Source organism: Ammodytes marinus, assembly GCF_949987685.1.
Source record: "Ammodytes marinus genome assembly, chromosome: 20".
Taxonomy (NCBI): Eukaryota; Metazoa; Chordata; class Actinopteri; order Uranoscopiformes; family Ammodytidae; genus Ammodytes; species Ammodytes marinus.
Genome location: NC_137224.1, coordinates 15,722,642 through 15,749,867, shown reverse-complemented (window position 1 = coordinate 15,749,867; position 27,226 = coordinate 15,722,642). Strand labels below are relative to the sequence as shown.

The following is a 27,226-nucleotide window of genomic DNA, read 5'->3' as shown; positions in this document are numbered from 1 at the left end:
TTATGTTGCCAGTCCACTCTCAATCAAATGTGATAAAAGGAAAAGTTAGCGATACGGTCCTTTTAGCTAACTTCCTGTCAGTGACTGCAGTTAGCAGTCCCCTTTCTCGTCCCTACGTCACCATCACATGAATACGCAGCCGCCGTCGTCGTCGGATCATGCCGTGATTAAGAGCAGCGAGTCATCATTACGGGCACAGAGACCCGCCTCTTTATATCACTCTGTCTCCTGATTGGATCAAATGAGCGGGATACTCAAAATTTTAACTGGCAATTACTGCAAAGCTGAATGACTGGGAGACCTGTGTTATGAACTGTGCATACTGTTTAAGTGATTGCTGTATGAATATAGAGAGATTGAACACGTATATTAACAAAAAATATCACACAATTCTTCTTTAATATATAATACCTAAAGATATACTCTTGATTGTTGCTTAGTTAGTGGTGAATATTTGATGTCAGGAGAAATACTTTCAACCGAGTTGTTCTTGGCTTTTAAAATCTTATTTTGAAGCTTAGAAGTGCTCATGCGTTTAATTTGACCATTTATTTGTGCTTCATCGTGTTAATACAAACTAGCTACTTATAACCCACTAATACATACACAGTGCACATGGGGTGGAAGACACAGTGGGTTCAATATGGCCCACAGCACATTTTTACTCCATTTGAAAGAGGGCATTGCGTTTGTATTGACCTGTTTATATGAGACTTGAATGAACGTTGCAAAGTGCTGCACGTTGAACACAATGTATGTTCCCGTGGAAATCACACACACACATCCTGTCTGTCACCGACACCTTGTACGACACTCATGCCCGGAGGTGTTACGCTGCGCGGGTGAGAGACTGACACCGGCCACTTTACATCCACCACGCTCCCTGATTGGCTGGGCTGATAGTGAACATCGTTTTAATTGGACGACCTGAGAGTGGCTAATCTAATGAAGCTAAAGGGGACAGAGCCAGGGGAGGGAGGTGGTAAAGGTTGGTGTGAGTGTGTGTGTGTGTGTGTGTGTGCAGAGGTATAAGATTCTCTTTTTGTATCCAAACATGTGACAGCAGGCAGGAACAGACCCTGGTTTCAATCACAGCACCAGGCCTATTCCTTGCAACTCAATGACCTCGCTACAACACACACACACACACACACACACACACACACACACACACACACACACACACACACACACACACACACACACACACACACACACACACACACACACACACACACACACACACACACACACACACACACTCGCAGAGCCTAACACACAGCTTAGTGCACAGCATTGTCCTAAATGCCATTTCCTCCCACCTGTTCACGTTCAAGTCCTTCACTCTTTGGCAGTCTCACACACACACACACACACCAGTGACCCCTTTTGAATAGGTCATGTGACAATTTGCACGTCGTCTCTGTACATTTTCCTCTCTCCCCGCTACATGCAAGTCCAGTACATGCTGTTGTTTTTCCATAAGTCTTTAAGTCAATATCATGTCATCAGGAGATTGAGATGGCAGGATTGCAGGAAATCCAGCAACACTTCCGCTATTCAAGTGGCTGGTGTTTTTTAAAGGAGTTACGGCGTGTCACATAGTTTCCAAATTCACCCGGGCAGAGGTCGAAACAATCGTTGGGATTGTTGTGTAAGGGGAGATGGAGCTTTAAGGTGAGGGGGGGTTAATGCTGCAAGCGAGGGGGGGAACGCAACAGCCTGGTCCTGTCACAGCCAGGCCTTTGTAGGTGGCTGACGGCAGAAGACACAAAGCAGAGGAGGTAGGTACAAACACACACACACACAGGTACGCCATCACACGGGTGTACACACACACACACACACACACACACACACACACGGATGCACTCAACACAGCGATACACATGGGCCACTTCTGAGGAGCTAAGGGTGGACCCAAATACAGCTGCTGCTCATCTCAATAAACGGGCGCTCCCCTCCTCCTGCAGAAGGTAGTGTAAACCAGCTGACTGCAGCCTGCCGTCTCCCTTTACGCAACATGTTTACAGGAAGCTCAAGGGGGCAAACATTAAAAAAAGAAACATCCAAAAAACACTAGATGCACTGCCAGGAATGATATAGAGAGAGTGAGTAAGACGTTGAGCATTGGAAGACAAACAGCGTGCGAGGTCAGAGGAGCGCCACAGGGAAAGCGCTTGGGGCCCCGGCGCTTTCACACATCGCTAAATCAATGCAGTGTCTAAGCAATGCATGTCGTGCATTTCCCCTAAATCAAACACTGAGGAGGTGGAGGTCTCAAGAGGGCTCCCAACACACTTTAGTCCACGATATACATTTATCAAAGCTGTTGCCAAAGCACCTCTTTTTTTTTTTTTTTACGAAAATCGTCCTTTCCAGCACCACAATAACAACCTTTTTGGAGATATTCCAAAAGAAGCATGACGTTCTAAGAATGTAAATAACATTCTTTTGGCAAAAGAAATACAAATACATATTTTACCCTGCCTCGAAGAAAACAGGAAACAGGTACTGAGAGAGTCCAGGAGAGTGTCAAGGTGGGGAAGGCAACAATTCCATGACTTGTTAAAATACTTTTCTTCATCAGAGTGAACATGTTAGGTTTATCACATTTCTTTGTGCCACTTTGCCAATTCAACCTTCATTATAGGTTTACAAGTTCAATTCATGTTTGATAGATCATCTGCTAATGCTCTATCAATTGGTTTTAGGCCATTATTACTAAGGACTGATGTAGTGGTTGTTGTGAAAAAACCTAGGGGTGGCTGTTTTTGTGTCCTTTGTATTTGGCTATAATGCAGTTGTGATACATTAATAGATGATTATTGGCTAAATAAATCTTTGATGGAGCCTTAAAATCCACCAGATCTGAAGTTGTAAGTGTTATTAAGCTGTTAATAAATTGATTTTACTAGTGTTCTTTCATATTGTGACATCAACGGTTACTAAGGGAGACATTAAAATCAGGTGGATATTCAGGTATTTACTAGCTAAATGCAATGTCCTATTCGTGGCGTCGTTAACCTTTTTGTAATGGAGCACACACGGTGTTGTTGATAAAAGAAATAAACACTCTACTTTTAGTTTGGTGCCTGTTTGACAAAATGATGTGACTGTGCTGAGGTAGTGAGGTCATTAAAGTACATGCCTGTTTGAGTAGATTACAATCTCCACAAGAGTGCTTTGTACGGCTTAGTAGATGAGATGGACAATGGTTTGTTAAGGCGGCCGCTCGCACACATACATATACACACACACACACACAAACACAGACACACACACACACACACACACACACACAGGAGGGAGGAATGCATGCTCTCCTTTTCATCAAAACTAAGAGTCTACTAGAGGGTTCCCACACATTTTTACCAATTAATTTTCCAAACTTTTCCATGACATAGCGTTTCTCCCTTAAAGTACTAAAAAATAACCCAGGGATTCTTGCGGATAAGCGAACTGCTAACTGTTGGTTTGGTTTGCTGACTTTAGTTTTTCAGAAAACTGTCAAGAAGCCGCATCCCAACAGGTGCACTGGATTTTGAATAATAGTAAATCATGGAACTCTTTCATATTCCATTCGACATTAAGTGAAACTGTGAACTAATGAATTTTAGTCTACATTCACTTAATTCCAAACAATTTCATAACCTTTCCATGACCATGGGAACCCTGCTACTACCACACTAACACACAGGTGTGGAGTGACGCGGGTTGGGATGCAGCAGGCGTGAGAGAGGTGTGGTACTCTTCTCTCTCTGATACCTGTCATTGTGAAGGGAGAGTCTAGGGGAATGATATTCTTATGGAGCAGCTCCAGGGGCCCCGGCCTGACAGCCAGCTTCTCATTCAGCTCCTGGACGAGCCGCGCTCGCCTGAGCCTCATCTCGTCTGAGGCCGGGTCTGCACAACACACACACACACACACACAGCGGCACAACACTGTCAAAACATGTACATACTGCAGTATTGGAGAGTTCCTAAGAACATTTACTCAAAATCTGCACTTAAAGCTATAGTGCCTAACTTTTTCATATAATGAATATTTGTTACATTCAAGCCATTGCCAATTTGACCAGCAAAATAAATGAAATCACGTAGCCTAAACATAAAATACATGGTGGCTGTGTACTTTAAGGAATTGCATTACAGAATTGCTGTATAACTTTCAACGTGTGAACTATAGGTCACGCTGAAAGCCCAGCCCAGGCTTCTCTCCAGTCCGCAGTGTCTCCCCTAACTGGTTTGAGAGACAAGTTAACATTACAAGATAATATTACAACTTCAGCAAAGAGACCGCCAGCACATTTGAGGAGATCCTCCGAGAATGTTACATTCTTATTAAATTACAGCTTGATTATTTATTTTGTCCAACGTTTGAACTGCAGTTGGAACTTCAAATAAATAGGTTCACATATATTTGGTTGCATAATCTAGCCTTTCCCTTTTTCCTGTTTAAATGAAACAGTAGCATGAACACTGCACACAGATTATATTTCATTAGATATATTTTCATACTTTTCTTTTTAAATGAGGTTTTGTAATTTACTGAATTATTAATGTTTTAATTTTTTTACCATCCTATTCTGCATGCTGTTTTATCACTACTACAATCAGACACATCATAGAATGTCTAACGGCAATATATTGTTGCTGCTGTTTTTGAGCGGTCATTGCCCCAACAAGCAGAGTGCACCTGACTTCACTTTCGGCCTTCAAATATCAATATTTCTGTTTTGGATCCGTTTCTCATATCGGTTCAGCTGCACTGCCAGACACCTTTGAGTGCTAGAACAATAAATGGAGTGGCTGTAATTAAAGGGCTGCAGCAGGGGCAATATTTTCAACCTTCCGCAATCTCTCTCACTCCCAGCTGCTGTATCCAGTATAAATAATCAGGTTTGGAGCCTAACCTGGCCTGGCCTACAGTCTATCCACAGCGCTCGCAGGGCCGAACACACCACATCAGTCTCATTTTCGGAGTGCATGAACCAGCAACGGCACTTATTTGGTCAAATGTAATTTTGACTGCTGACGTATAGGACGCAGTGCCAGAATAAAATGAATTATGTTGAGGGGTTTTGTGCCGGACACCTCAGGTAAAGTATTGCTGCCATGATGAATAATGGATCTGAAATGTAACGCTTCATAAGGAATTTAAAAAAATAATAATTCCAACATCAAAGTCAAGTTAAGATTAATGGGCAATATTAAGATTTTTTAATCTCCAGATACAGCAAATATTTGGCGTCTCAGTCAAAATTAGACTGTTATAATTCTTAGAGGACTGGATACACAGACAGAGAGAGAGAAGGAGAGGAGTGGGGGGAGGTGGGGGGGTTAGAAAGGATAGAGGTCATTGAAGGAGGATGAATGGATGGAAGAAAATATAGAAGGATTATTTGGGCGGGAGGTAAAAATGAAAGACAAAATGAATGAAAGAAAAACAGACCTGTAAAATAGGTCAGGAGAGAGAGAGAGAGAAAAAACAATGAAGGAATGGATGGACAGCTGAGATAAAGGAGGGCAATATTTTGTGTTTTTTTTTTATTTATTTAAAACATTTGAAATGTATGAGTGTGAATATGACTGCGATGCGAGCCGAGAGCCCAGAACGGGAAGAGATGAAGGAAGAATGGAATGGAGGTAGAAATGAGGTAAGAAAGGAAGAATTGAGGATGTATAAAAGAAAAACAGAAACTGCAGTTTGAATAGAAATGGAAGAACGAATTGAAAGAAATACAAACAAAAATGAAAGAATGAGTTCAAATGGAGGTTTATAAGGGAGTTAAGATAGAAGGGAACTGTTTGTGGGTAGACATTAAAGCAGTAAAGTATAGAAAGAAGAGGAGAAATTAGTTGAAGCAAAAGGTGTGATGGTGAGGGGATGGTAGTAAAATAAATGTGTTTGCCTTAAAGCGTAACTTCTGTTGCCTCCATGAGGAATTCTAAATAATCACACAACCCTGTCGGCGAATGAGGTAAGCTCTCAGTGATAGCGCATGAATTGTGTTCCTTCTGCTGTACGTCCAGGTTTTTCTTAGCAGTAGTAAAATCAAAAACTGAAACATTTTATTGCCGCTTCATGGAATTTTTCTGAGCTTGCTCCAGTGTTGGGGGGGGGCGACACCAGTTTGTAAACGCTGCCATACTGAGAAATACAGAGACAGTTTTGTCGAACTGATATAGGCTTAATCAACTTTGTGTCAATAAATCCCATTTGGCGACGGCTTGAATGTAACCAGCATTGATTTTTTTATATAAAGAAGTTATGCACTCTAGCTTTAAGGTCGGCCAAAATGGGGCACCTGAGCCGCTCAAATGTCCATTGTATAACATGAGGGCAAGTTGGTAAGCACCATTAGCAGACAGTTCAAACACACTGGTTTGAGTAAAGATAAAAAAAACAGGGTTCTAAGGCACTCTGAACTTCAACTGCCGGAGGATAACGGGATGCGCCAGCCTGGATTGAGTGCCTCTCCTCAGTAGAATATGGGAGGGCGGGGAATGATCAGCTGCCACTCTTTGCTCACTAGGCGATATGTCTCTGTCCACTAGCAGAGGGGTGACATCATGGTGTGTTTATAACTCAGCTGCCCTGCCCTGAGTCTCCTCACCGCCACACCTGTCACTCGCCGGCCTGATTTAAGACCTGCGCTTTGACATCAATGGGACACATGGAGCTTTAAGTGTGTTGCAAGGCCCCGAAAACTAGCTTATACAGACTTTTAAACAAATTCTGCAGCGGTATTAAAAACGCACAACGCACTCTCAAACACGTTGCAATACCTGCTGAATGTATCAGTCAAATGTAAACACGGTCGGGCACTAAGAGGGGAGACGGACGGTGCATTAGGCTAGGAACGTTTTTATGCACAAGCGCATGCAGGAGAAAAAGAAGACACAGTAAACCTGAAGCCACGGGGCCTATAATCTTTATGAGGAAATATTAGATAGGTTGTGTGTGTGTGTGTGTGTGGCAGACAGTGCGCTCCTATGCAGGCCACACGCCAGTCGGGCTGGGGCGGAGGATTCTAGAACAGCCTAATAAACACCAGATGTTCCGCTGGGGTAATATATACACAGACCCTGCGCCATGTCCATCTCCCCCAGCAGGAATAACACAAGCTCCTGGTAGAGCCAGCCAGCATCTGAAGGATCAAATATACTGTACCACCAGCACGGAGGAGGATGCTATGTATCCCCGAAAAATATGTTTTTTCAGGACCAAATGGTGGTAGGATGGCCAAGAGGAATGGGGTCCCATCAGTAACCATGAGGTCACTGGTTCGATCCCCGGCACCGAACAGGAGCGTGTAAGTTGTAACACAAGTGGTTGTTGATATTATATCTACGGTGCCCACTATCTCTACCATTGTGTTCTTGAGCAAGACACTTAACCCCAAACTGCTCCAGGGGCACTGTTCTAAGGCTTGCCCTGCGCTCTGACCCCCTCCGAAGTGGAACATTTGAGAGAGGATATGCGAAAAAGACGAATTTCAATGTGCCTTGTGTACAATTGACAAACTAAAATGCTTTTGTGAGTGATAAGGAAATGCGTCCAGTCCAGTCCCAGTCCCAGTGAGTGGGTGTGAGAAAAATATGTACCAACAAATAGCAAAAGCCCTATTCCATCTGCAGCCACCGCCTGCTGCAATCAAGAGATAAAACAGCCAATTGAAATGTCTTGTTTTAGAAGAAAAAAAAAATGCTTGGAGCCCCACGCTGGCCAATTGCCTTTTCTTTTTTTTTTATCCCTTGCCGCCCTTATCTGTGACAGACTCCTAGAAACTGATAGGGGGACTCGGCTTGGGCCTCTGGATTCCGTTCCCCCGCACACTTAACCAGCAGTTTTATCTGAAAGGCTGGAGCCTCTGAAATGGCAAATGGTGCCAGAGATATCGTTCAACAAATCCCTGGCCCTAGCGGTCACAAGTCCCCACCCCTCTGTCCCCTTGTTGTTCCCCGCAGGCGAGTAACCCGAAAAAAAAAAAGGTCACACTGCACACTGGCATCGCTCACTAGTCACTGATGCAGCTTAATAGTACTAGGCACTGATAAGATCTCTCTCAGTGTATAAGAGGATGTCTGCAGGGTAATGTCTCGTGCTAAACAAATCTGTTGGCTTCCATATTTCAAATCGAGACGCGCACCAAAGGGCTGTAAATGCCAACAAAAATATTTAGTATTCGTGTGACATTCGTGGCATGCAGTGTGTTTGGCAGTTGGGAGAGCAGAACAAGATATAGCTGCAAACGTTACAGAGCTACCATGACCTAAAGAACACAAGAGGCCGTTAATCATGGCAGCAAGTGACAATTTAAGAGCACACACCACCAGGGTTTACTTGTTCTCAACACTGTGTCTTATGTGACATTAGGCGTACAGAGCCTTTGTCTTATAAATGTTAGCTTGTACGACACGTTGTTGTGTTTGGGCGTGCCTTGTGCTTTGATGTGGCGCTCTGTGTTAAACAGGTACGTTGTAGTAAATGTAAATCTGTCTTCTCTCTGGAGCAGGGAGTCTCTTCCAGAGTGAGAGCATTCCTCGGCGGTCACTGGCAGACCTGTCTGTCTGCTTGCTGGCTGCTGGCCCCGTCTGCCTGTCTCTCTGCCTGCTGCTTCTCTTAAATATATTTTTTTCTTTCTTGCAAGTTCCTCTCGGTCTGTTTTTAAAGGTGGTGTCAGCGATCCTGGAGAAAACTTGACAATTTTTTTTGTGTCAAAATCACAGAATATTTCCACACAATCAACAAATTGTGCGCTGAAAAATAATCCATTGTTAATACACAGCCTAGGCTCTGTGAACAGGAATGTTGCTAGCAATGGGGGGTGGGGGGACCTTTGTTTACATACCCTTTGTTTGCATACCCATTTTTTTTTACAGAGCCCAGGCTGTTTATTAGAACCAGATTTTTTTTTCAGCACACAGATAGTATGCAGGTAGCCTATCGTGAGGAGAAATTCTGATTTTGTCAACAAACGTTCTCTAGAATCACTAACTCCACCTTTTATCTGTGACGTAAGTCTTTAGTTCAAAGAGAGTTTCGAAGTCGACCTCAGCTCTGATACAGTTTGACTCATCATGTTATATACTGTTTTATAGTGAGGACCCTGCAGGGTTCCATTTCAACCACTCTTGATTCCAATACAAAAAACCTCCAGGAGCTGATTTGACTGATTGCGTCTCTCTTCTTGGTTAGGGTTCATCATTGAAATCATCTGTAGACCCCAGCTACTCTATTCCAATGTCTCCATGTCTTCCGCGTGTGTTCTTTTACAAGCAGCTGGCATTGGTTTCTCTTGTTTGGTTTCAAAACTGCGACAGATGATCACAAATCAGTTGTATTGTATGTTCTATTTTTGCATGTCGTGGAATACTTCACTGTCAATGATCCGATTCCCAGTCCCACCACTCATTCCAACATGTTCAGAATAATACTGATTGAGCCAACAGGTCGTCAATTAAAGGGCAAGTTTGTAAAGGGAATAGCAACTTATATTTCCCACACTGGACTTGTATTATGACCATCGACTGTACATCCATGTTTTTGTTCAAAAACTGTCAGGGCAAAGACAATATTAGATATTTCATTGCACTATGTCAGAACAATTTGTTCTACATTTGTTAACTGTTTCTGCCAGGCACCAAAAAAATACTTATTTGGTGATTAGCTGGTGAAAATAGTTGCACATTAAGCAGCTAAAGAGTTAAATATTTCCCTCAGGAGTTGGTGGAGACCAAAACAGAGCTACAAGTGAGTGAATATTGGAATTACATTTGCCAGGTGGGCGGACCCATTTTTTAACCCTCTGAGGTCTAAGTTAGTTAAGTTATCTTTATTTGTCAGTTGTACACGAGGCACATTGAAATTTGTCTTTTCGCATATCCCCTCTCAAGTTACCACACTTCGGAGGGGGTCAGAGCGCAGGGTCAGCCATAGTACAGCGCCCCTGGAGCAGTTTTGGGGTTAAGTGTCTTGCTCAAGGACACAATGGTAGAGATGGTGGGCACCGTAGACACAATACCAGCCTCTGCTAGTTTTACGACTCACACCCTCCTGTCCGGTGCCGGGGATCGAACCAGCGACTTCATGGTTACTGGTCGGCCACCTTACCTCTAGGCCATCCTACCACCCCTAGGGGTATTTTCTCCGATTTTACATACTTCTATAAATACCTATTTCAAATGTGCAAGAAGATAAATTATACCAAAGTGTTTTATATGGAAATGTTCAAATTTGTGTGAAAGAAGAACCTTTAGTCATCCTGTTGAGTTGTTTTGGCTCTTGAAATTGCTTCTCCTAAGCCTTAGCTTAAAAAATGCAGTGGAAATTTTCCAAAACACAGTAGGGGAGTGCACAAAACATGACTAATATAAAATTTGATCCAGACGCTTTTTGGTAGAAATGTTGTCTCTACTTTCAAAAAACATAAGGAAATTAGACTGAATGAAGACTTTGAACCACATATGATGATTCATGGGATGTATACTAATAAAAGAGGAAGCATCACAAAACATTTTTCAAACAAACCATTAAGTAAATATAAAAACAATAATTACAAACTACTTTCACACTATGTATATACTCTATGCACTATTTACAAGCTAAGTGGTAGCTGGGGAGCTTCTGGGTCTTGCTTCTCACGGTGTTTTCTAAGCCAGTAAGGGACTGACAGTATCACAAGAACATTCCCTGGAAACAGGAGAGCCTCTAGTTTGAGATGATGTTTTCATTTTTTGTTTCAGTCATATCTTCAGGGAGATATTAATAAAGATATGCGCGCACGCGCCGGCGCGTGAATAGACCTCAGAGGGGTACTTTTTGTTGGGGCTATTTCTTCAGGTAAAAACGGTACAGCGTGTAAAATGTATTGACCTTTTTCAGAACAGACTGGATTGAAATGGAATATAATATACATAAATGTGTTTTATTTGTATCTCTTAGAAATAAGTGTGTTTATTACCTGAGCCTTTTATATCTACATTAAGAGCTGGGCACGCCGCCATGTTGCAATGGTTCTACAGTAGCACCGAACGGACAAACTTAAGGGCCTGACGCGTTTTTACAGTGGGTGTCTGCCAGAAATGGACCTATTGCAGTCCAAAATAATTATTTTCAGAAAGGGATTGGTAGATACCGAGGGTTGCAATCTAGAATCTTAACACTATAGACACCTCTAAGTTTGAGATGTATTTAGAGGGTGAGGGTGTTACTTGTAACATTAAGGGTGGCTGGTATTACATCTACAGTGCCCACCATCTCTACCATTGTGTCCTTAAGCAAGACACTTCACACCAACATTTTCTAGAGGAAGGGGACGAAAGTGCCGAAAAGATAGGTTACTGTTGATTTTCATTTAAATGTCATATTGTCCATGCTGTGTGCCACAAATGTCTACATTGCCTACCGCAAACTGGTCAGTGAAATATACTTTTTTTTAGTCAGTTGGGTTTTCTTGTGCTTGTATATCCTATTACTAATTGGACCAAAGGGTGACGTGGTTTTCTGTGCTTCGTCATTGTGTCTCCCACCATTACTCTGTCTGTCTTACTCACACTGCCGCAGTCTAAAAGCATGTAAGTGGAAGAGAGAGAGAGTGTGTGTGTGTGTGTGTGTGTGTGTGTGTGTGTGTGTGTGTGTGTGTGTGTGTGTGTGTGTGTGTGTGTGTGTCTGTGTGTGTCTGTGTGTGCGTGTATGCCGCAGCTCAGTGTCGGAAGGCGTTACTCACGAGGCATGATGCCTTGGTCAGCCAGCTGCTCTCGTGTCCTCCTCTGCTGAAGTCTTAACTGTAGGACTGAAGATTGAGGGATGAGGGGGGAGAGTAAAAAGAAAGGGGAAAGATGAGAAAGAGAGATGTAGAAAGACAGGTAAGGGACAGACAAAAAAAGCAGGAAGAGACTGAGAATTCAGGCCCACTTTGAAATCTATTGTGCGTAACTTCTGTCGCCCCCATGAGGAATTCTGAGTAATTACAACAACACTGTGAGGCACATCTACATGAGGTAAGCTTTTGGTAATAGCGCAAGCAATTTTATACCTTCTGCTGTACGTGCTGGTATTTTTTCTTAGCAGTAGAGTCAACAACTGAAACATTTTGTGGGCACTTCTTGAGCTCCAGTCCCAGTGTCATGGGTGACACTTTTTAAAACACTGCTATGCTGAGAAATACAGAGAGTTTTGTGGAGTTGATAGGCTTTAAACGACTTTGTGTTGACTCGTTTGGCGATGGCTTGAATGTAACCGACATTCATTTTTATGACAAAGTTACGCACTATAGCTTAAAATTTTGCTTGAAAATTCTAAACTGCTTTGGGATTTAGAATAAATTCACTTCGCTTACAGTCACCAATGCAAAGCTCCTGCCGATTCGACAGATGGCCATCACATGATATGTATGCATATATACATGCATACAGAGACAACACAGGGGAAATTAACAGCGCTTGCTCAGATTTCTGTGAGCAGGATGTTCGGAAATGATAAACACAGCTCCTGGCTTTTAAACAAATCTGCTATGGCAGTGTGTGGTCCGCCGCACGTTTCTGCGTCCTCTGCGTGTGCGTGTGTGTGTGTGTGTGTGTGTGTGTGTGTGTATGTGTGTGTGTGTGTGGAAGTGGTCCTAGGTGGGAGTGCGGGTTCATAAACAAAGAGCCTCCCCCATGTCTGTTGCTCTCCTTGTGTCTGTGACTCTGTGTCTTTCTTGTCTTGGTGTGTGTGTGTGTGTGTGTGTGTGAGTGTGTGTGTTTGTGTCCCTGTGTGTTTTTCCTCCTGGCTGTGTTATCTGACTGCTCTCTGTGGGATCCTGGATGTGACACACTAGTAGGAGATGTTCCTCCTTTATTTTTTCTGCAAAGGCCCTAATCACCTTCTGCTTGTCTTCCTCCATTGTTAATGATCTCCTCAGGTGGTTCATGTACGTGCCAATTATTTGGCTCTCCACGGAGGCATTTTACGAATGTTCTCCAATCTTCCAGTTCTTCTAGGAATTGTGCTAACATTGGGGGGGAACACATTCAATTTTGAGCGTCAAACACTTGATTTCCTGCTTTCTGGGGAATTTTTTATGTGCCAATTTCTGGTGTAAATGTCTTTAATTCTGCAAAGGAAAATACAACATTACAATATAATATATGCAGTAAGGCTGTCAAGTATTCTGGTTTGCTTTCAAAACTTTCTGCACGTTCAAAACAGAGAATGGGACCTTGTTGGGGGGGGATCGGCAAAGATTAAGATGGTACGGTCCACGATCTACGCCTCTACTTCTAACGGTTTGACTGAACAGCCTGCGAACGAGGGGGTACAACCTCATAGCTCTCTCCGGTGCTGTGTGCGTGTGTGTGTGTGTGTGTGTGAGAGAGAGAGAGCACCTCCATTATGTAACAGCAGGCTCTTCCCTTCATCTGACATCTGCTTTAGTTTATAGTGAGGGGGGTCGTGACCTGCCGCTCGCAACATCACAGTGAGAGCAAACACACGCATTAGTTGCTGACTGAGAGCTGACCAAAACAAAGCAACTGATACAACCTCTGTCAAGGAGAGGTTTTTGTTATCCCCTTACTATACACTCTAACGAGCACCCACCCACGTTCAGGCACACACAAACTCATATCCTTGTACTTTTATCGTTGAGAGGACCCTTCCCTTAACCATCACAACTAAATAATGAAATGCCTGACCCCAACCCTCACAGTGACCCTAACCTGAACCTTAAAAACTAGTCTTAAGCCTTGAACAGGCATTTGAAAAAAATGAGGATCGGGCAAAATGTCCTCAATTTCCAATAAATGTCCTCACTCCGACAGCTAAATGCTTAGGTTGGTCACAAAGCCAAATTTACAAGTCCACACACACACACACACACACGCACACGCACACACACACACACACACAGGTTATGCGTCTGCTGTCCCGGAGAGAGCACGGTGACATTCGAAGGTATCTGTTAGTGTTACTGTATTCTTTGATGTGCTCTGTATTATGTTTGCTGAAAGGCTTATCAGTAATTCTGTCTGCACAACAGCTTGCTACACGATCTGCTCCTTTCCTTAAAAGCGTCACAGTTTGATTGATGCAACTTTTACAACTTCTTACAAAAATGTGCCCAGCGTGGCCAAATTCTAAACTATACAATTGCGGTGCTTCTAAGAGGCGAATGTGACAGGTTTACGTTTCGGTATAAGGCACCTGCTGACAGCCTTCATTTGATCCACACATGTACATTTCTTTCTTTTCTGTACATGAACAAAAAAAAGTGAAAGTGAACGTTTCTGTTATTGTAAGCTAATTCTGCCGAGCTTATTTGATTTTAACTGCAGGGGCTATGCCTTCGCTGCTCTGTAGTATGCTTTCTGAAAGGTTATCAATAATTCTGTTTGAAAGAGCACAGCGGCTGCTATATATAATCTTCTCGTTCCCCTTAAAAAAGCTTGGCTGGGTTGTCCATCTTATTGCATAGTCGACTATGTTACATAGACAGAGAACACGAGCCAGGCAGTGTAATCACAGAACACTGAAACCATACCACACTCTGCCTCTCTGTCTCTCTTCTCTCACTGTTGACTTTGAAACTGAAGACTTGATTTGTTTTAACTTTGGACTCTCTTGACAACAAAGGACATACAAATCCACAGCCACATTTGACACGTTTTCAGATTTATAGTGTAAATAAATGATCATCTGGCCTTTTACACTGGTGAAGTGGAGTTAATTGCATTAGTACAGCGGGTGTGATTTTGTGATTTATTGTCCTCCTGTTTATCACACATTTACATCCAACAATGCAAGCAAGAAACAAGCTACTAATAACACTACACTAGGACCCCAAACATCTTCATTGGCTACAATAAGTCTCCTGAACTTTCCCCCAGGAATGTTTTCCCCTCCAAATGTATGAGCGCTTCTGTATACCATCTAATAAACAGGTATCCCAAAATGAAATATTAGGGTTTATTTTGGTCTAATAACACCCCATAAAGTGAAAATCCACCTTAAAACAGCACGGGCATGTTTTATTCGCCGTGATCTGATATGTAAAGGTGAGCCAACACTCCACTATTAAGAGAGAGTTTGTGCAGCAGCTCCATTCAAAGTGACTTATAGTCAACAGAGGGATAGTAGGGTGATGCAGGTCAGTGTCGAGGAATAAGAAAATAAAAGACTTGAGTACAAAAGCTAACCCATTCCACAGCTAAGAGCTTTTCACATCTGTTGCCAATGTCAATAGAGGGATTCTAGGTATTGTCTCTTATATTACCAATTACTTATTGTCAATCCTGTCAGAAATATTTAGAATGACATAGAATATGTCAAGATCATTGTACTTACAGCAACATTGTTAAAAGGTTCAAACAATGTCAAACCAACTAATGCTAGCTTATTCCTTAACTGTGTTGGGAGTTGTTGTTCTGTTCCTGACCTGAGTGGCAAGCTAACGTGACAAGCTAATGTTGTGGTAAAGAAGCTAAAGTTCAAGTTCAAATATTTCTAATTTTTTTTAAAACAGGGTTTTTACAGTGACCATCTCAATCTTAACAACAACAACAACAACAACAACAACAACAACAACAACAACAACAACACTAGCTTAGTTTACTGAGGCAGTGGGTCAAACAGACAAGGCTTGTTGTGCTAATGCACATTTCCTACACATGGTCTGAAATTCAAATAAAAAGTTACAATTTATTTAGCAAAAAAGCAAGTAAAAACATGTAAAATGTTTCTGTTCATCAAAATAGCTGAATTATATATTCCCCCCTATGTAGTAGTCAGTTCTTCGCAGCAACCTGTGTGAAAACATCATGCAGCATTATTATATTCTAAATTGGGTGTGGTAGCTTATAGAAAGAAGGTGTATTGTCAGTGGTGCTGATATGCTATTTAACATGTAGTTGACACCTTGTATTATTGCATTAACTTGTATTTGACACCTCTGTCATGATACCAGTATGTAACGGCAGCGAGCTTGAGAGCACGAGCAACGGCCCTTATGAGCTGTTAATCAAATCATCATGAGAACAAGTCAGAGACATACACGCTCGCAAAAAAAAAAAAAAAAAACTTTCGGCGGTCCACGGGGAGCACTTAAACCAGATCTTTATCTAACCCTTTTAGCTTCACCCATGCAGCAGCAGCAGTTCCCATGGCTTTGATAATGTTGTTCAAGTGTGGTGCAAAGAAAGGCGCAAAATGTAACCGGAGCAGCCGCGGCTTAAAGAACCTTCTTCAGACTCCGCCTCCTGTCATCGGCAGTTATCACAAAGAGAGTTACGGACAGTTTCACTTCAGTTACGCTCAATATTACACTTCATGCATTCAGACATTAGCTCTAGGAGTCATGTGGATTGTACACTTGTATCGCGCAATATGAATCCTTTTCAAAAAATAATATGGGGCTGACCTCTGTGACACAGGAGGGCACGTGGGTTAGAGCAACAAACAACCTGAGCCCCCAGCAGTCAGTAAGTACATTTACTCCAGTACTGCTCTTAGGTACAAGATTGAGGTATTTGTACTTTGATTGGATCTTTTCTTTTCATGCTACTTAATACTTCTACTCCACTACAATTCAGTGGGAAATATTAGACTTTTTATTCCACTACATTCATCTGATAACTTAAGTTACTTTAACAATCAAAATGTTTGGACACGAAACATATGAAAGAGATAAGATGACTGACATAAATGTATTGGCTATTGGACTATAATGATATAGTAATTTTGGAATGGATATATGCCAAAAATGTCATGGTTCTAGCTTCTCAAATTTGAGTATTTGCTGCCTTTCATTTGAATCATTTAAAAACTTTACCAAGCAAACAATCAATCTATGATTAAAAAACAAACCTTACTCTTAGAGGCATCTCTGAATACTCAAGATACTTAAATACTTGTATAATCTGATACTTTCGTTGGTGGTATTTTAGTAGGTGACTTGTAAGATGTAACGGGGTCATTTTTCTACTTAGGTTTCTCTCCTCTTCGCAAGTATGGCTTTCTCACAGACACAGACACACACACAGACACAGACACACACACACACACACAGCCGTCCGCCCTCTCATGTTCCCCGGAGCACTAGGGGTCATTTCCCACCCTGCCGATCTGCTCTAAACAACTCAAGAGGAAAAGCATAATTTACCCCATGCCATTCCTGGAAACGCAATTACAGCTCCCGGGCAAAAAACAGAGAAGCACACTCTGGCCGGCAGTTTGTTCACTCACAGGCAGTGGGTGAGTGTTGCTTTCAGGGTGCCATCGTGTGCTTAAAAGCTTGTATACAGACTAAAGGGATATCTGGACTTTGAGGTCTGTCGGCGCCGCCATCAGTTGCATTTTCCTCAGGGAGGTGGCAGTGTTGGGCAGACTACACTTCACTACACACATGCTCAGACTCCTAGAAAGTATCTCCAAAATACAGATGGTCACTAAGAAAGTGTGTGTTTGTGTGTGTGTTTGTGTGTGTATGAGAAAGGGAGAGTGATGGGATTAAATAGTGTTAGTGTGTGTGTGTGTGTGTGTGTGTGTGTGTGTGTGTGTGTGTGTGTGTGTGTGTGCGCGTGTGTGTCTATGAGGGAGATAGATTAACACAAATCTCCAACAGCTGCTGTGTGTTAGATGGTAGTTTAAATCAGTCCGTACCCTTCATCCCACTTTGATATGCCCAGGTACAAAAACGCACACACAAACACTCATATACACACACTGACACACACGCACACACACACACCGCATCAGCAGCTACCAATTGAGCCATTTTTAAGATAACTTCTGACCCCTCTCCAACACACTAATCTCTCTTATCAGTGTGCACAGAGCCACAGAGTTGAGAGCTTCCCCCCTTCAGTGAGCAACAGGTTAGCGGCTGGAGCAAGTGCACCCAAACATGTGCTATTATTACGAGGATTCGGATCAACATCGAAAGAACACAACACACATGACACTTTCGTAAAGGTTCATTTCTCACTAGGTTTTTTGACCGGCCTCCCTTCTGGTATCCCTCGCATCCCTCACACACACCTGTCACATTGTGAGCGTCAACGGCAACTCATCCGCGGAGGCAGTTGAATGACATAATGTAACAAGGTGCACAGGAATCGCCTACACGTGCCAAGTGTTGACTGACAAACGGTTTTTCGAGGCTCTAAAACACAGCTGTTCACTAATAACCTTGACAACACATACTACACAAGGGGAGACACAGAGAAGTATAGTAGAAAGAAGACACGTGTCAATCCATTTTTTTTTTTTTTTTTTTTAGGCTTACCTGATCTAAACTTGCTTCGTATCAGTATGGAGTGTTCGGAGCCCAGAAGAGTCATAATGCTTACAGTACGGTTCCAGTGTTCAAAAGTTGAAGCAAAATAAAGTCACACACACAAAACTCGAAGCGGATGTACACACACTTCGTTGACCTCCCCTCTCTCTGGCCACCTTCCGCTGGACGCCAGACTGAGATGAGATGGGAGCTGAGCCGGACTGCCTCATCAAAAACAACTCTAGAAGAAAACTAGAGTGTGAGAAAAAAAAATAAGACTGAGAAACACACACACACAATGGCTTTTCTTGATGTATCTGTTAAAGCCAGTGTGCTCAGTCTCTCACTCTCTCTCTCTCTCTCTCTCTCTCTGTGCTGTTGCCTCCTCTTCTCTTCCCCAGGGGCTGTTCTGTGGGAGTGTGTGTGTGTGTATGTGTGTGTGTGAAAGTCTGGGGCCAGTGAAGCTTTTGGTCCCATCTAGCTGAGAACTGTGAGCAGGGCCAGGGACAAGCAAAGAGATATGCCCTGCTTGAGGGAGGGGCTAAAAGGGCCAGGGTTTTCCTTTTAAGACACACCCCTCTCCACCACCCCCCCCCCAGGAGCCTGAAGGCTGGACAGGGCTTTTTGGCTGATGACTTCTTCTTCCTCCCTTGCCACCAGTGTAAATATATCAGTCGTCATTAAAGACAGGACAGACAGGGGAGAGTACGAAAGGGGAGAGAGGGAGAGAGGGAGAGGGAGAGAGAGAGAGCGAGATCAAGATAGAGAGACACAGGCGCTTGGTAGTGGAGCAGCAGTACAGCCAGGAGGGAGGAAGTGGGGATGCAACAAGTTTAACTTATTTCCCTGGTGACGGCCAACATCTGACTGCTTTCAATTTCATATTATATGTGTAATGTAGGACAATGGTGAAGTCAATTTATTTGAGTCCTGAACTTAAGTACATTTTTATTTTATCTGTTTATCAAGTTATCTGTACTGCTTTTTTGGGGGGAAACTTATGACTTTCACTCCACTACATTTTCAAGACATAAATTGTACCTTCGACTCTACTACATTTTGTGTCGTTATTCATTACTTTCAGGCTCAGCATAGCTTTGAAGTCAGCTGTTGATTTTATTTCTAAAAGATGATCTAAAGTGCAATTGGCCACACACTTTATTCCTCAAATAGGGAAACAAATCACAGTACCAGATCTAAGCTGGTTTTCAAGCGAATACCGAAATACTTAAACCGGGCACGCTCTTTCATTCAGACCATATTGTGGTATGGGAAAAAGACAAACTTTTTTATAAAGATGAAAAACAATATGCAACCAAATCAGAGCACCCATGGCCATATACAGTATCTAGTCAATGTGAACGTGAAGCAGTTGGATAGCTTACCTGTAGTTGAGAAATCTCCTACTACTGCTGTATCAGAACATAGGCCATCCTGCTCTACCCGTTTCTTCAATATTCACAAACCGGCTCAAACTCACACTCGTAACCAACATTGCTGCCAAATGAATGGGTCTCCACACAACCACACTCTCAATTTCACTGAAACGCAACACACTCATCACAACCTCAATAGCACAGGACAACACACACACACCCAACCAACTGCCATTTCTCTGGACGCAGATACAGGCCCTGGAGGTGTAGGAAGGCTCTCTATTGCAAAAGCCTGATGCTGACAGCCATAGTAGCCCATAACAAAGGAACACAGATACTGCTATTCTCCTGCATGTTATGTCTGTACTTCTGTCATTTACAGTGTATCTCTGAGAGTGATGTTTACAACGTACAGTGATTTGACAGACAAAGTTAGCGACTAGCTAGTGAACGTGGAGCATTTCTGCTTCTATCGTATTCTATAAGTCTTTCCATCAACGCTATACTGGGAAACCGGAGGGTGGAGGGATCAAGTCTAGTCTAATTCTTTTTCATCGACACAATTGTATTTACAGCCAAAATCATGCCAAGAAAGCAAATAAACTGGAAATAAAAGAAAGTAAACAAAAGAGCTGAGCATGACACAACATTAAAGAATGATTGGTGTTCGTCCCATTCCCACAGAGCAACCCGTCCCTGCTTTCAGCACTATGTAACCCTGGCATCGGGCCACAGTTAGTGCGTGGTGCTTTACTGGACTTTACGGGACTAAACTAAATACATGTATGTACCAAATACATACGTGACTGTCACAGGCACTTCCTGGCTTCTTTCCAGTATGTATCTGATTCCTAAATGACATAACGCGTTAAAATGATAGAGCACAACATAACGTGGTAAATAAACAAGACCCAACAAGCACACGAGCGTTTACTTATATTGTAAAGTTGATCTTTTGACTTGCTCCCCATGGCTACCAGTGTTTGAGCTAAGCTAACCTGGATGAGCGACCTTTGCCCATTTCTTAATCAAAAATGCACACACAGTTACACGAACCGTTTCTGTCGCCTATTCCTAAACTGGAGAGTAAGGCAAAAAAAAAGCTATATACGTAAAATGTTGTGCTATTCCTTTAAAGTTATCAAATTAAGATTTGAAGAAGATCACCAGGGAAAGCTGCCAGCATTCTGTATAAAGATCTCTCTTTTTGCCCATTTCATTTATCGATCTTTGATCAGTGGGATGCGGTCAGTCACGCAGCAGCTGAGAAGCACAAGCTTTATCTTATCCGCAGACAGTGTGATAGCAGATTCTCCAGCCTGCTGCAGTCAACAAGGCATCCCTTCCTCCAGCTCCCACATACCAGACGCACATTTGTCAGAGTTGAACTAAGCTCCGTGCCCGCTAACCCTCTGAGGGCGGCGTAAGCCAACCGCGGCTCCCATACAGCAAGCAAGAGTCTCCTAAACATCCGTCAACACATGGGACATCAGCTGGCACGTCAAGGTTTTCTCTGCGGAGGGTGTTTACTCCCAGGTATGATTTGAGCATGTGACGCCATGCTTGAAACTATAGGCATAATAGAAACACATTACGAAAGGGTACAGTGTGTTGTTGGGAATGTTATTTATGTGTTCTTGTTTTTCGTTGCACAGCAGGTGTCAAAGTTCGTGATGGCTGTTGTTCCAGAGGGCTACTGTCTCACTAAACCCTGATTAAAAGGGTTCAGTGGTTACAGCTGAGAATGTGGGGAGGCTACATGGTGAAATACAGTATGTGTCCCTGGACCAGTCCGGCGTCCTGTCCCAACATACACTGTACAAAGGGCAATTCTCTAATATCCCAAATGTGTGTTAAAGCAATGGTTCAAAATTTGGAAGATTAAGATCAATGTTAAAACCAATAAACAAGGAACCGGTCTCTTATACAAAAACAATATATCTAAATCAGAAAGCATTTTCTAAAACTTTTTCTAAAACAGTTGAGCCTCTTTTTATTAGAAGAAACTCGAGTGAAGACATAACTTTTCTTATCTGACTTTAGAGACTTGGGTTAAGTTCCTGGTTGCAACAATTCCTGCACTGAAGACTATTATATGCAAAGAGGAGCATGTTCGGAGTGGGCAATGTCAATGACTGTCATCTCTAATTTCAGGAACCTCTCCAATTAGTTTTTTAAGTTTCATGGCTTATATCCAACCTTTTATAATCCTTATTGAAAATGTGTATACATACTTTCTAAAGGTATATATTAAAGGTATATTTTGAAGTTGCACCTTATTGACATCTTAAATTTGACATTTGCACTTTTTTCCGACACTATACTACAAGTACTGCACAGCAATATCCCTGCAGATAAATGAAATATTTTATTTATTACTAAGTTTGATGTCATGTCTATGATAGTTTAAAACACATAATATATTTAGCTTGTTCATAGAGTGGATTTTCTTTGCCATTCTCCCTGCCTGCCTTCCGTCCATTTTATCTCAATGCCAGTATTCTTTTCCTTTTTGTACTTTTTCTATCAACCTTATTTAGCCCCGGGAGCCCCATCTCCAACTGTCTTTGTCCCAAACTTATTATTACATTAAAATATCCTCCAATTTCCTACCCTGACACTTTACGGCTTACTACAGTAAATGAAAAGCATAGCAAAAAGAAGTGTGCAGTTCCTTACTTTTGGCCTTTTTCTCTACATTGTGCAAAAACGGCAGCACCATAGCACTAATCAGTCATTGGGTGCTCTGTCCGGCAACAGCTCACTGCTTCTGCCTATCCATTTTAATCTCTTCACACCATAAACACTGCTTGGGCTTTTGTTGCAAGAGGAGTCACTACACACACGGCAGCGAGATGCACACACACACACACACACACACACACACACCAAAACATAGAACTATTTAATGGAACAAATGACACGACCTATCTGTTTGCTGCAGCCCGTGTACTGGACTGAGCTCTGAAAAACGATACAATGCTCAAGTCAAATATTTACATAGAAGCTTCTTGGGCTGCAAATCTAAATAGCTGACATTCGCGGGTACATTTGTCTGGTTTGTGCAAGTAAATGAACACACACATGCACACACAAATGACACAGATGTACATGCACACACACACACACAGCCACACACACAACTGTCCTGTGTCTTAATTAGCAGGTGAAAGTGCTTAAAGGGAAGGTCTGCCAGAGGGTTTGACAGTGTACACACAGCGTCTCAGAGAGATTCCTGAAGAGGTCACCCAGCCCTGGCTTAATCCTCCCCTTTAATTAGGCCCTATGTCAACGGACGTGACAAGTCTCATCTGAAATGTCTGTGGAGCTGTATGTATGTGTGTGTGTGTGTGTGTATGTGTGTGTGTGTGTTAAAAGGAAAAAAGACAGAAGGTAATCACGCTCCCAAATACCCTCAGATTTGGTGCCCCTTCTGTACGTTGGAGCAGTGGTGTGGCTAATGTGCACTCTGATGTATGATACATATTGCTAAATCAAAAAAATGTCTCCTCTGATGCCATAAGTCATACGCGTTTGCATATAGAGCATGCTAAAAACACACATTCCATAATGGCACAACTGAGCACAACGTGTTTATTGGCCAACTGCGTAGACATCTTTATCAAAAAATGACATTTAGTGGTTTGGTGTGATTTCTTGTGTTTTCGATAAAGCAGATGTAACTAGTTGAAACTGCACACAATATCAGAAAAATTATGTCCAACTTCAGTGAGGGAATTATAAACACTCTTTAGATACGATTTGTCTGGATTTTCCTTTTAACAAGAACCTCGCCACATCGCCAATGCTATGAGTTCCTATAAATGTTGAATCAGTGGTACTTAGCCACTCTAGCTGTTGAAAGAAAAGGAGCAGTCACGTGTTTCAGATGCTTGACATATCTCTGCTCATATGCCATCCGTTGAATCCAGCTGTCCGTGGGCCATCAGCCTGAAAGAGTGTCACACAGGAGGAAGTGTACTGGAATGCACAGTCCCATGTAGAATGAATGAAACATGTGCTGGACACAATGGGAGCTGCCCCATAATAGAGCATGTACTCAGCTGTTATAATGCAGGAAATGAGGGGAACTTAACATAACTCAGGTTTTGCATAGTTTATTAATGGAATTGTCAAAACTTAGTCTTTGAGTATGGCATTATCTAATATTATGTTCACTTTCAGGTTCAAATTGTAATTTGGGTTTCTAGAAACTGTTTTCAGTGTCCATTGCTAAATCTCCTCTTTTCAGTCTCTGTTTGAAACGCGCCATTTTAGAGACTGTCTCTTTAATCCCCGCCGTTGACCAAGCTTTTTGAACACAGGTTTTCAGAAAGGTGGAAGTGGATAGAAAGAGATGGGCTGTTTATAATACTTTTGGAATCTCAAGCCTCATAGGTGGCCTAAAATATTGTTGAAAAACCATGAAAAAGTGCATTTTGCATTATAGGTGACTTTTAACAAACATTTTTGGACCATACCTCATTTTTGAATTGTTTAGTTATTCCAATAAGTCTGTTGTTGCCCTTTTGGACGGCTGTTTCTCCCTCTGTAGAAACAATGAACCAATACGGTTGTTTGAAAGCAGCAATTAGAATGGGAACATCATCTTCCAACATAGCTTGCTACTTCAATAGCCGCATACATGATATGTATGGGGACGAGTGAACATTGATGCTGCTATACAAATCAACTTAAACAAATACCATTTTAAATTGTCCCTTTTCATAAACAATCTTTATTGCTCACAGCATGGCCTCACGTAGCCTCAACTAAAAAGATGTTAGATGGATGATATGTCATTTATTAATGATTTATTATTTGGGATTGACTCAAAATAAACTGCAATGTGTGTTCATGGCAATTAAGGAACATGTCACCCGGTGCAACAGTGTGGCGTACTAATGTGTTTTTAATAGTTTTTGGACAACAATGGAGCTCTGTGGCTCTTGGATGAATACACAATACTTGTTAATAGGATACATTTGGGTATTTTCAAGGAATTCATTGATAATGAGTTATATATATTTATTTAGGATATTGTCTGCCGACTTTATTATATTAGTAGAAATTGTGCTCATGTGATGCATTTAGGCTCAACCAGACTGTGTGTGTGTGTGGGGGGGGGGGGGGGGAGTGAGGCAAGAGGACTGCATTGGAAGAGAAGGATGGAAAAGATAAAAGATTAACAAAGAGTTTGTGCAACGACAAGAGGTGAGGTTGTCAGGTCAGGAGTGCACAGGATATGGGTGGGGGGTCTTGACAGGCACTGTGTGTGTGTGTGTGTGCGTGTGCTCTGTGTGCATGTTTGTATAGGGGCAGACATAGTGGCCTCCTCCTCGGCCCCAGTGGCAGCAGCTGTCTCCTATCAGTCTGAGTGCTGTCTTGCTGCTCTGTCTCAGATAGCAGCTCTCCTCTGCTCACTGTCCCTGTGCTGGGTGGCTCTCAGGTAAACACTATATAATATTGCAACAACCAATCAGGACCCTGCATCAGTGAGGCCAAAAAAGACAGTTCTGATCTCTTCCCCAATAGCCGTTGTCCAATTATAGCAGATTCACAGACAACAAGCTGTGTGCATACATTGTATAAAAGGGAGTTTGGAGTTAGTAAGTTAAAAAGAAGCTACAACAACAAAGACCACAAAACAGGAGCAAAAGTGTGAGGAATGGATCATGTGTTTATTTGCTCCATTAGCTGAATTTTTTCAGCCAACTAGCTTTCTGCATCTAGCAGTAATATAAGATGTAAAAGCAAATCAATATTATTATTTTTTATTATTTTTCTCTCGTACAGTAAAACTAGGTTCTGTTCTAATTTTGCAATTGTTTCTTTATCTCCATGTCTGGTGATGGTAATGACTTTTTGCCTGGGACACATACATTTAGCCTCAGTCATAAACACAATATTCACCAAAGTAGCCTATTGATGACTTATCTTTTTAGATTCTTATTTTTGAAGTCTCTAATTAAGCAAAGTCGTAGCTAGCTAGGTACGACTGGCTAGCTACGACTAGCTAGCTACGACTAATACAATCTGTTGCTGAATTTCAGGCGAGTTTGATTTTTCACGTCTTCATGCAGCTCATTTCCTTGATGTACAGGTCCTTCTCATATAATTAACATATTGTGATAAAGTTGATTATTTTCCATAATGTAATGATAATAATTGAACTTTCATATATTTTAGATTCATTGCACACCAACTGAAATATTTCAGGTCTTTTGTTGTTTTAATACTGATGATTTTGGCATACAGCTCATGAAAACCCCAAATTCCTATCTCAAAAAATTAGCATATCATGAAAAGGTACTCGAAACAAGCTCTTAACCTAATCATCTGAATCAACTAATTAACTCTAAACACCTGCAAAAGATTCCTGAGGCTTTTAAAAACTCCCAGTCTGGTTCATTACTCAAAACCGCAATCATGGGTAAGACTGCTGACCTGACTGCTGTCTAGAAGGCCATCATTGACACCCTCAAGCAAGAGGGTAAGATACAGAAAGACATTTCTGAGTGAATAGGCTGTTCCCAGAGTGCTGTATCAAGGCACCTCAGTGGGAAGTCTGTGGGAAGGAAAAAGTGTGGCAGAAAACGCTGCACAACCAGAAGAGGTGACCGGACCCTGAGGAGGATTGTGGAGAAGGGCCGATTCCAGACCTTGGGGGACCTGCGGAAGCAGTGGACTGAGTCTGGAGTAGAAACATCCAGAGCCACCGTGCACAGGCGTGTGCAGTAAATGGGCTACAGGTGCCGCATTCCCCAGGTCAAGCCACTTTTGAACTAGAAACAGCGGCAGAAGTGCCTGACCTGGGCTACAGAGAAGCAGCACTGGACTGTTGCTCAGTGGTCCAAAGTACTTTTTTCGGATGAAAGCAAATTTTGCATGTCATTCGGAAATCAAGGTGCCAGAGTCTGGAGGAAGACTGGGGAGAAGGAAATGCCCAAATGCCTGAAGTCGGGGTGTCAAGTACCCACAGTCAATGATGGTCTGGGGTGCCATGTCAGCTGCTGGTGTTGGTCCACTGTGTTTTATCAAAGGCAGGGTCAATGCAGCTAGCTATCAGGAGATTTTGGAGCATTTCATGCTTCCATCTGCTGAAAAGCTTTATGGAGATGAAGATTTCATTTTTCAACAAGACCTGGCACCTGCTCACAGTGCAAAAACCACTGTTAAATGGTTTACTGACCATGGTATTACTGTGCTCAATTGGCCTGCCAACTCTCCTGACCTGAACCCCATAGAGAATCTGTGGGATATTGTGAAGAGGAAGTTGAGAGACACCAGACCCAACACTGTGGATGAGCTTAAGGCCGCTATCGAAGCATCCTGGGCCTCCATAACACCTCAGCAGTGCCACAGGCTGATTGCCTCCATGCCACGCCGCATTGAAGCAGTCATTTCTGCGAAAGGATTCCCGACCAAGTATTGAGTGCATAACTGAACATAATTATTTGAAGGTTGACTTTTTTGTATTAAAAACACTTTTCTTTTATTGGTCGGATGAAATATGCTAATTTTTTGAGATAGGAATTTGGGGTTTTCATGAGCTGTATGCCAAAATCATCAGTATTAAAACAACAAAAG

General features: G+C 42.3%; 1 protein-coding gene across 1 annotated transcript in view; it reads right to left on the bottom strand.

Moving 5' to 3' along the window:
• The window catches only part of myocd (myocardin), a gene marked incomplete at both ends in the record, with an annotated part of 28,204 nt that extends 9,880 nt beyond the window's left edge, over positions 1 to 18,324 (bottom strand). The window contains 3 exons of the mRNA XM_080048685.1: positions 3,769 to 3,906; positions 11,736 to 11,801; positions 18,270 to 18,324. Of these exons, the coding sequence (XP_079904811.1) occupies positions 3,769 to 3,906; positions 11,736 to 11,801; positions 18,270 to 18,324 (259 nt within the window). The remainder of the gene's footprint in view (positions 1 to 3,768; positions 3,907 to 11,735; positions 11,802 to 18,269) is intronic.
• Between the last annotated feature and the right edge of the window lie 8,902 nt (positions 18,325 to 27,226).